The sequence below is a fragment of the Branchiostoma lanceolatum genome, chromosome 11 (assembly GCF_035083965.1).
Source record: "Branchiostoma lanceolatum isolate klBraLanc5 chromosome 11, klBraLanc5.hap2, whole genome shotgun sequence".
Taxonomy (NCBI): Eukaryota; Metazoa; Chordata; class Leptocardii; order Amphioxiformes; family Branchiostomatidae; genus Branchiostoma; species Branchiostoma lanceolatum.
The window spans coordinates 3,127,518-3,138,685 of record NC_089732.1 but is presented as its reverse complement, the minus strand read 5'-3'; the positions used below and the strand labels follow the sequence as shown (position 1 = coordinate 3,138,685).

The window sequence follows — 11,168 nt, the reverse complement described above, 5'->3', positions numbered from 1 at the left end:
GGACGTCAGCCAATTTTTGGACGGAATTTGCGCAAATATGGCGTGCATTTTGACACGTTTGTCACATGATTATGTGAATTTCAAAACATCTTAACCGCTCTTTGAAAGAGGTATGTGCAACAAAAGACCGTTTTGGTGACAGTTGTCAAGTCTGGACTTTTGGCGTCACGCCCATGATCACGTTCGGCTTTTTTTCGGGAAGCCAAGTAACTAACTCGCCAACGTGTGTAGACAATGTCATGTGCCTTCAGTCAGAGCTAGGAGGTTTTATATAAAACCTCCTTGGTCAGAGGGGTTGGAACTGTAGTTGTCAGCATAAAATGTCCATTAAGAAAATACGCAGGGTACTCTAACTAACCAAGATTACTGCTTAGATAAAGCGTGTCCTTACGGAGAATGCTCTTTGTGTCACTTGCGCAGCCGCAGTTCCTTATCTCACCTCACATATCCCTTGACCTGAACTGGGGTCGTTGGCGCCACATACCATTGCACAGAGCGATTCGTGTACCCCAAGTATTGAGATGAAACTTCCGAAAACAAGAAGTTAATTAGACAAGAGCGCTGAGCCTTACGTGTCACTGGCATTACCAAGTGCTAAAAGCCGTCGCGCATTCAGTGACTTAAGGGCTGACATTAAAAGATAGGGTTGGCCATACCATCACACAAAGCGACTCGTGCACCCTCCGGGTGGATATGAAACTTCCGATAACAAAAAGTTCATTAGAAAAGAGCGCTGAGCCTCCTGGCTGGACCACTAAGAAGAGTCCTACGTGTCAAATGCTAAAAGCCGTCGCGCATTCAGTGACTAGCGCTGGCACAAAGTTAGCGTTGGCCAAAGTATGTTGAAATACACTTAAACAAGGCTTCATAAAAGTGCTTACCCTAACTTTAATCTTAGATATTATTCCCCAACAGAAAGCCACAAGAGTATATTTCATAACCATGGAAAGAAAACGGGAATAGCTGACTGAAGTAAACAGACCCTACATTTGACCCAAGTTTCCTCCTGTATCCATCCATAGGACCCAACAACTCACATCTGTGCTTACACCAACTAAACGGCTAAACTCAACAAATGTTAACCAAAATGCATGGGAAAGCTTAGAAGCTAATCCAAGAGGTATACAAATTGGGACAAAATTTTCAAGTATCTTGAAGGATTTTAAGGTGGTACTATAATCGTATTTTGAACCGTCCACGGTGCAACGCTAGCCGGTGCAATGGTCTAGTCGGTAAAGTGTTCGTCTCGAACACAGAAGGCCGTGGGTTCGATCCCCGGCGCGGCCGACTTATACCAAAGAATTTGTACACACTGCTTCCTCTGCTTAGCACTCAGCATTTGGGAAAGAGTATGACAGTTAAACACACACCAGTACCAGTGTACTAGCCCCCTGCTGCAGTGATTGCACAAAGTTGTGTGGCCCAAGGGCTAATGAAACGGAGATTGGCGCCGCCCTATGCACCATCTTGTACGGGAAGGACTTTAACTTTTTAAGTAAAAGTAACTGCACAACGCAACTCTGACGTCAGCCCTTCTGTTGCTCAATTGGCAATGAAATCTGCGAGGACGATGCGCGGATTCAGTACATTTGTGGAAGTCAGCCAATTTTTGGACTAAATTTGCGCAAATATGGCGTGCATTTTGACACGTTTGTCACATGATTATGTGAATTTCAAAACATCTTAACAGCTCTTTGAAAGAGGTATGTGCAACAAAAACCCGTTTTGGTGACAGTCGTCAAGTCTGGACTTTTGGCGTCACGCCCATGATCACGTTCGGCTTTTTTTCGGGAAGCCAAGTAACTAACTCGCCAACGTGTGTAGACAATGTCATGTGCCTTCAGTCAGACCTTGGTCAGAGGGGTTGGAACTGTAGTTGTCAGCATAAAATGTCCATTAAGAAAATACGCAGGGTATTCTAACTCAACCAAGATTACTGCTTAGATAAAGCGTGTCCTTACGGAGAATGCTCTTTGTGTCACTTGCGCAGCCGCAGTTACTTATCTCACCTCACATATCCCTTGACCTGAACTGGGGTAGTTGGCGCCACATACCATTGCACAGAGCGATTCGTGTACCCCAAGTATTGAGATGAAACTTCCGAAAACAAGAAGTTAAGGCCACACCAACTTAATTTTATGGATGACATCCTATGGAGTCCCCAAAACTAATGCGCGAGGGCGAAAAAAAGAAAAATCTAGCAAAAAAAAAAAAGATAAACCGGAGGACTAAATAGCTGGTATTGCCAATTAAACCACAGAACATAGTGTAACAAACAAACAAGTCTTTATTTGTTGGCATTAGCTCATATTAAAGTAGCCTGGGTGCCATCCTATTTCTACCGGGGCTCCTACACTCGCTTCCCTAAAATTTTTTTTAGGGAAGCGAGTGTAGGAGCCCCGGTAGAAATAGGATGGCACCCAGGCTAATATTAAAGTGCTTTTAACATGGATGATGCCTGGTTTAAAGACCCATATGTAACATTTGGCCGTTCAAAGAAAAAAAAATGTGTTCGGCTGTGTACACAACATCACGCCTTCAGTCAGAGCAAGTATTGTCATATCATGAACAATATACTACTGGGCTCATGAGGGGCGGCACCCACTTCAATCGCTCCTAGTCATGATCACATACATACCAGTTGTGTTGGACAATGTGAGTGTATATAGTGTATTACGACAAGCCGGCTCAATGCTGCCCCTTTGCGGCAATATGAGTCTACAAGTTTCTTCGGAGGTGATTTTTTTTTTTTTTTTGGAGAACAGGCGAAAATCAATGCGCGCGCGGATGTCATCCATAAAATTAAGTTGGTGTGGCCTAATTAGACAAGAGCGCTGAGCCTCACGTGTCACTGGCATTACCGTCGCGCATTCAGTGACTAGGGCTGACATTCAAAGTTGGGGTTGGCATTGCCATTACAATTGTATATTGTTGTACCATAAATATGTACTGACATATGTTGATAGAGTTATTAGGACTCAAATGACTGTGTATCGTCGAGGGGTGTCGTTTGGGGCAAATGGTTGCTGTCATTATTTTGAACATAATTGTTCTTGGGTGAAGTTGAATATGCAGACAAGTGAATCAACGGAGACCGTAAAATGGTACGCCTAAACAGTATCATGAACAGGCATAAATGCTGTATGCGGGACGCTGAATCCGATAATGAGCTCGACAATGAAATGCCACGAGAACGGCACGGTGGATTCGTACACGCTCGTTCTCATTTAAATGTACACATTTTATAATCTCCGTTACCGTTAAAAGTAAGACGTTCCTGACATTAAGATATGCCACATATAAGGTACGCAACTGCCGTTTTTAAAAGCTAGAAAAGTTTTAAGTCGTCATAAAAACTACAGTTTGACATCTTATATCTGGCATATCCTAATGCCAGGAACGTCTTATTTCAATTGGTAACGGAGATTACAAAATGTGTACATTTAAATGAGAACGAGCGTACATTCAAAGCGCATGATTGGCGTCCCTCCCTTCGTTTTTAGCTACCACGGTATTTGGAGCATGTGTACGCACGCTTCGCCTCACCTCACATGGCCCCTGGCCTCGTCCGGCGTCTTTGGAAAACCAGTTTACGGACTAAGCACCGTGCCAGTGTGCCTTCTGGCACAGCCGCAATATTGCTAAAACATCGCCTCACCTGACATGCCTATAGTCTCTACCAGGCTCCGCGGGATGGCTGGAAAAATAGTAGAAATTGGCCTAATAAAGTGAATAGTGTGCAAAGGGAGTTAGCTACGGAGAGAGGGTCCAATCTGCCATCGAAATGGAACCTTACTGTATAGCGGACCTACCCTGTATAGCAGAGTACCGCGGCTGATTTCTACTATTTTCCCAACGATAGGACGGAGCCTGTTAGAGGCTAGCATGCCTATTCACCTACACTGGGGTCGACATTGGTGGCCATGGAAATACCTGTCCATTATTCTCCCGAGTTGGTTCTGTCACCACGTCAAGACCCAAGACACCAAACTACAATCATTCAGGGACTTCTATAGGTGCTACAATGATCGTTGAATAAAGCGTGCTGTCTCCCTCTTTAATACGTCGATGAAGATTAGACATCCAGGTAATAAGATACGCCAAAAAGCAATTACTCAAACAACTGGGTATGATTTTGGAAACGGTCAGACGTTTCAAGTAGCATCCACTACTTTTCGTCAGTGACTGTGAGCAAGATCAGTTGAACAGCAGGTTTATAACCACGAACTATTTGCATATCAATTCATAGTTCGTGGTTATAAACCTGCTGTTCAACTGATCTTGCTCACAGTCACTGACGAAAAGTAGTGGATGCTACTTGAAACGTCTGACCGTTTCCAAAATCATATCCAGTTGTTTGAGTAATTGCTTTTTGGCGTCTCCCTCTTATCTATATCTAGTCAATACGGTGCGAGCCTAGTTCTTTCACGGAGAAAAAGTATAGCATTTTTATGAGGGTGTAAACATTATGAAAAGGATGAGATCGAGAACACCCACCGGTTTGCAACTAAGATGAGGGCGCTCAAAAACAGAAATCTATTGTTTCCTTTGTATAGTATATCAGGTACACCACCTCATGGTGTACACCCCCAGGGTCATACTGAAGAGTACAAGCTGCATATCCGGACAGGTTTATTTGATCCACTCACACCGGGAAGGACCGATATTCTTATCAATAAGTTAGTGGATTCTTTTGCGCGCTCTATGTGTGGATCTCCTAAAACACGATATGTACAATCAACGTCCTCACGAGGGACCTCCCTAGCCGAAGCTAGGTACTCATTTTCACCCGAGTGACGTGAGGAAACACGTGTAAAGTGTCTTTCCCAATGGCACAACGTCAGAGGGACAACAGGGGACCCCGGATTCAAACCCAGGACCTCTGGGTTCTGGATTTAACAACCTGCCACTACGCCATCGCCTTGACCACATCCCGCACCTGCCCAAAGTGGTCTCGTGTCTGCGCTGCCGAAGCTATGCTGATTTTCAGAGCCAAAAATCCACCCAAAACACTATAGCTGACTGTGAGCGCCAACAACTGGTGACAAGCAACACAGACGCCCGTTCTTGCTCCGTTAAACTTAAGAATAAATCTACGAGGCAAAAACAGTCTTTAGTAATCATATTCCTTAGCCTCCGTCCCCTAATAGTGGTCAGAATTTCGCCGTAAATATGTGTGACTATGGGGCAAAATAATTTCCATTTTATACCAAACCTTTTTACCGTCTATCGAGTGAGAGCAAAGGAGCACAACTGTTGAGGAGCATTGATCTCTCGCGCTCGCTACCTTTTTACCAAAGTTTGCAAGAGAGCAATGCTCTTCAACGGTTGTGCTCCTTTGCTCTCACTTTATACTAATAAAACCGTTCTACTTACATTTTGCCGAGCTGCGAGTCGCCCCGAACCGCAGCAGATAGGTGAAGCTCGTCCCTCTACCTGTGGTGGCACGTTTTGACATTCGTGCAGGACAAGTGACAAGACCGTCAGGGTCTGGTCACACCACGAGTCAGATTCCAAACAGCCAATGAACGCATGTGTGTAAGATACACACTCTGGACATTCCAGTACGACGTAAATGTCATGTAAGAAGACAGCACGAGCCGCCTAAGGCATCACTGCCAAAGATCTTGTCGGACAGACGCACAAGGCATCTTGCCGGACCAAGTGCTACATACCCAAAATTACAGTTACTCAAGCAACTGGATAAAATTTTGAAACGCTCAGACGTTTCAGACAGCATCTGCTGTCTTTTGTCAGTGCCAAATGCTACACACGCAAAGTATTTTACAGTTACTCAAACAACTGGATAAAATTTGGAAACGGTCAGACGTTTCAGACAGCATTTGCTGTCTTTTGTCAGTGACCATTGCTACATATATTGAATGCATGACATTCCTATCATAAACATAAACATTTTGGAATTTCTTATTAATTCATTAACAAACTAGAGTTCCACGACCTCATACCTTTGCCAAATGATTTTAACCTTTATGACTGACGTATTAGGAGTGTTTCTCATCAATCATAAATCATACCAGTTGATTGTCTCAAAATATAACTTGTCCGAAGTATGAGCTAAAAAATTCTGAGCTTAACAAAGAAGGTTATGCTAATACTTATCATCAATTATGCAAATGAGGCCATTATTAGCATAATTTGATTCAACGATGTAGACATTCACATAACTTCCCGATGCCACAAAAAGTATTAATTGTATGAAATTGCCGTCATTTGCCGGTGTGTAATTGTAGACGTTACTCATTAAGTATGCAAATTAGGCCCACATCTGCATAGTTTCTATCTATCAACATTCCTCCAAATGAGGTTTTCATTTGCATAGTTCATATCAATTAATATTTCACTCTTCCTCAGTTACATATGTCACATGTTTCAGAGTCCTATCATGGAATTTGGCGGATGTATAAACTTTCCTCATTAATTATGCAAATTAGATACTGATTTGCATATGAAGTATCTAATCATGTACATCATCACTCAAGCTATCTACTTACACAAAATCATTACCATCCATAGAGCCCTTCTTGAGTTATTTCCCTTCAAAGTCAGACGCAAAACCTGCTCCTGCAGTTCAAAAAAAGCTGCCAGGGGGCCCAGACCCATACCACTCTCTGTCCAAAGACCTATCTACCACTCAAAAATAAGTTCCATAGCATGTCCACAACACGAGGTATCAAAACAGGAAGTTCCGGTGCAGTACTGTAAGAAGCCGCTAGGGGGCCCAAAATCTAATTGTTTTCAGGTCTCATCAAAACCTACCAACATACTTAATACCAAGACAGTCCATCAAGGCATTCTCGAGTTATGCTGGTCCACTACAGTCAAACAAACAAACACACAAACGCTACCCTCTGAATAACCTTCTCGGCGAAGGTAACAAGAGTTCAACAATCTCATACCTTTGTCAAGAAATTTGGTCCCTGTACAATGTTAGTAGCAATTATACAAATCACCTATTATCTGCATGATATGTGACTTACAATGATGACTTCCTTATAACTTGCAAATATCACCAAAATGAAATCTGTCATTTGCCAATGAAATTGTGCAGCCTTTCTCATTATAGATATGCAAAGAAGTCTCCAAAATCATATCCAGTTGTTTGAGTAATTGCTTTTTGGCGTATCTTATTACCTGGATGTCTTACCTGGATGTCTAATCTTCATCGACGTATCAAGTCTCTTATTGGCATAACTTAATATATGAATTATCTCCCTTTTCAAAATTACATGTTGCAAGTATCTTTCAGTAAGCTATTGTAAAATTTCCTCTGAATTAATACCATTAATTATTCAATTGATGTCAAAATTTACATAATCTGTGTCTGATTATATTAACCTTTATTCAACACACCTCTCTAGTATGAATATGCCACCCTCCACCAGTCAAAGTCTGTAACTGGGTACAGACACCCGTGAATAGTTTCATCAGGTTGGTAAGTCACTGAATAAAAACGTTTGGGACCGCATAGTGATGTCATCCCCTGTGATTGTACATATGTAAATATTTTGCGTTTGCATCTCATTAATATGTATAAGCAGCAACACCTGTGCTGCATTGCTATGTGAACCAGTCAGAATTGCCTTGAAGAAGGTGACAGAGGGTCACCGAAACGTCGGTTGAATAAATCCCTTGGTTGTGTAAAAAGAGTCTTTTTATTCATTGGGTACAGACACATTGACACACAGTCACTCTCTCTAACATTACCTCCTAGACAATAACATAATGGCAAGGCATGGCTGTGCCTTTTAGATAGAACTATTTAGGCCAATTATCAACTAAATCTAGCAACCATCCATCCAGGGTCAGCCACGAATGTTAAACATTTCGATAATCAATTCTTTATTTTTCAATCAATAATCGGTGACAGAGTGAGCTGGTTTTAATAACAATGTTATATGGTAACTAGAACCCATTTACACCATACCTTTACCAACATGTGATCTCAGTTGCAGTGTAGTACCAGGAATTGTTGTCTTACTAGTAGTTTTAACCTTTAGTACACTGAAGTAGCTGTTTGGCACCCAATTCCCATTGGTTACAGAGTTAGGCAGCAGGGAGAAGATTAAAAAATCACTCTGTTATCCTGTATACTTTCTGCCAAATTCTGGATACAAAATGTCATTTTGGTGGCATCTGCATGGTTGGAACAAAACAAAACATTTTCACTTTTGTTTACCACATCATTTGCAACTCTCCAGTATCGTAGGGACAAACTGGCGATAAGTTCATTATGTTCCTCAGAAGGTGGTTAGCGCCTTCTCTCTCGCGGTGAGTTCCACCGCCGTAACGCCCTCCCCCACCTTGTTGCGGTGCCAGAACACGAACTTTTCTCGCTTCTTTTTTGGTTTGGGAACGACTGGCTCCGTGCAGTCCATCTCCTGTTAAAAGAACACCCAAGAACATCAGTGTTAAGACCTTACAGAAGCTTCAAGTCATGGCAAACTTAAAACTTGGAGCCTAGGACTATAATAACAAATATAGCTAGGCTGTGTGGCCCAGTCATAACCTCCATTCCTATTGGTTATATGAAGAAGAGAGTGAGGCATTAATGATAGACCAATAATGCACACTTGGAGGAATGATAACCTCCTCATAAACAACCTCGTTCGCTTCACTCACTCAGTTGTTTATTAGGTGGTTATAGGTCCCTTGCCAGGCATTATATCACTGTAAACACACTGAGGCGGGTCATGAACCCTTAATCAACACAATGCCATCCTTCCTATATACATAATGATTGAATATTTCAATTCCCAACCCAATAGGAACAAGGGAATCAGAAATGGCAGACTTCACCTCCGTACCCACACCACTTTGCAACGATAAGAAAAATATATAAAGCAACAGTGAGGATGCATGGTATTGGCATTTATACAATATACAGTATTGTGAATTGCAGAAACACACACTACACACACACACACACACAGGCACACACAGGCACACACTCACACGTACACACGCTCACACGTACACACACACACACACACAGACATACACACAATGATACTGCAAAACACTTGACGTGTTACTACCATCAAATCTGAACGTTTTTATACCTCTTCAAGTTGAACCTCCTTGGACATCCCAGCCAGCATGACAACCCACAAGAGCAGAGTACAGCTGATCAGCACAACCAGGGAGATTCCCATGTACTCATGGTACAGGTCTGTTTCCTTTACAATGGGGACAACTTGTAGGCAGCACACACACAGAGTGGCAAGTGCCTACGAGTGAAAAATCAGATATCAGGTATCAGTCTGAGAATGACCGTAATATCAATCTTATGATATGCATACTTGGGAATAGATCTAGGTTTATCCACACCTCAAGCAGGTAAAAGAACCCACCACACTTATAGATAAGAGTATGTGGGCGACGGTGTGAGTGGTTCAAATAAATCTGTCTGAATATGCAGGTTGTACTCTTCAGTATGTGAAGAGAATTCAAACTCTACAACTGGATAAGAATTCAGAGATTTATTTCCGGACGTTTCGAGTGTCATCCATCACTCTTCTTCAGCATCACTAAAATGAACTAGCAGAACTAACCAGCACTTATTTACAATAACTAGAAAAAACAGTGGCAAATCACACAGTCATGCATAAGAGGTATTGAAATGTAAAACAAGATGGGAAGGTTCCCATGATAAGACAACACCATAGGAACAGCTTATCTCCGAATTCTTATCCAGTTGTAGAGTTTGAATTCTCTTTATATATTGTTTACCTGGATGTCTAACTTTCACAAACGTATCTTCAGTATGTTACACAATGCATGAGATGGTGTACTGCATATACAATACACACATATTTCTCTGAAAGCCTGTTAGTATAATATGACTTGCTGCTTCCTTACCTCAAAGACGTTGTGCAGATCCAGTGGTAAGACCTTCCCACACACCCTCCACTTGGCTGGCCTATGACACAATGACATCTCAATTATTATGTGTGGAAACTTGCAGAAAATCGAACAAAGACATTTCAAACTACGCATCAGATTGAAAATTCTATGTCCCAGACTTCCCCAAATAGGCAAGGGCTGGCAGGTTTTTGCTTAGGGTCGGCTTGGTGATTAATATAACCAGAAACCCAACATTTTTCCCCAGACCAGTTCAGTAATAAGTATATTGTCCCACCTGTATGGTCTCCCCAGCACCGCTACACACAGGTAGACTCCACTGATGCTCAGGTTTACACCAGCCTGGGTTAGAGGTCTGAGAAAAACACAATGTGGCAAACATTATGTCTTATATCTAAGTCTTCACAGTGCTATTTCAACATTAGTTCGAAACTTTAAGGTTCTCCACATTTCCTTAAGCCCAGTTATTTTCCCACTCTTCTTTAAATTAGTGTCACTACGAATGAACTGTCTCAACGAGTCAATCATACTTAAGTGCATGAGATGTTAAACCGGCTAAACATGATAGAGTCACTAACTCAAATAAATCAAGATTAACGGTTCCTACATATGTGTGAGGTAAGACAACCCCAAAGGAAAGCTACTGTGCTTTGGTAGTTATTAAGTCCTGATTCATTCAGATGCGAGAACAATGATGTCCCTACTGTGCAGTCCTTACTGGAGTGGGTACAGGTCGGTCAGCAGGACGCTCAGGACCTTCCTCATCATCAAGATCGGCTCCAGGACACAGAACCGACGCCGGTACGACTCATACATCCAGCTGGGGGGAGCAACTCGTATAAGTACCATGGTGGTATAGTAACGCCAGTAAAGCAGAAAGTACATGTATGACCAAGTTGCATCAACTCGGTTGAATACTGTAAATACAGAAATGTTCGCGGTGGTTTTATGTTCGCGGTTTTCGCGGTGAAATCTTCAGTGTGAACATAAAACCACTGTAAAACTTTTGCCCACCTATGACTGTAGCGCTAGTATTGTTTCAAACGCGAACTTAAAACCACCGTGAACAATCCATTTTCTCCCTACCGCGAAATAAAAACCATGCGAACTTAAATGCATTTACTGTAGCTGCTTTCTACTTTTGATTGATGGTAAGAACTGGTTAATAAGTTTAAGTAAATAAATTGGTATATTGTCAAGAAGAAGAAAGACAGTATTCATTAAGGCCAAGAACACTGTTGCTAAAGCCAGCGTCATAATCTAGACGGCCTTTGACCAAATTTGTA

The 11,168-nt window shown here is 42.1% G+C and overlaps 1 protein-coding gene across 1 annotated transcript; it reads right to left on the bottom strand.

The window, feature by feature from the left end:
- Nucleotides 1–7,843: 7,843 nt before the first annotated feature.
- On the bottom strand, nucleotides 7,844–10,445 carry LOC136445106 (uncharacterized). The gene is made up of 5 exons (XM_066442966.1): nucleotides 10,435–10,445; nucleotides 10,160–10,237; nucleotides 9,880–9,940; nucleotides 9,081–9,248; nucleotides 7,844–8,399 (listed from the first exon to the last, which is right to left on the bottom strand). Exons 1-5 carry the CDS (start codon nucleotides 10,443–10,445, stop codon nucleotides 8,259–8,261), a joined length of 459 nt encoding a protein of 152 aa, XP_066299063.1. The 3' UTR covers nucleotides 7,844–8,258.
- Nucleotides 10,446–11,168: the final 723 nt, after the last annotated feature.

What these genes read in the sequence shown, in the direction of transcription:
- LOC136445106 (XM_066442966.1), bottom strand. An exon ending in ATCTGCACAACGTCTTTGAG is followed by an intron (nt 9,249 to 9,879) that starts GTAAGGAAGCAG and finishes TTTCACTCGTAG; the next exon opens with GCACTTGCCACTCTGTGTGT. An exon ending in AGGAGGTTCAACTTGAAGAG is followed by an intron (nt 8,400 to 9,080) that starts GTATAAAAACGT and finishes TTCTTTTAACAG; the next exon opens with GAGATGGACTGCACGGAGCC.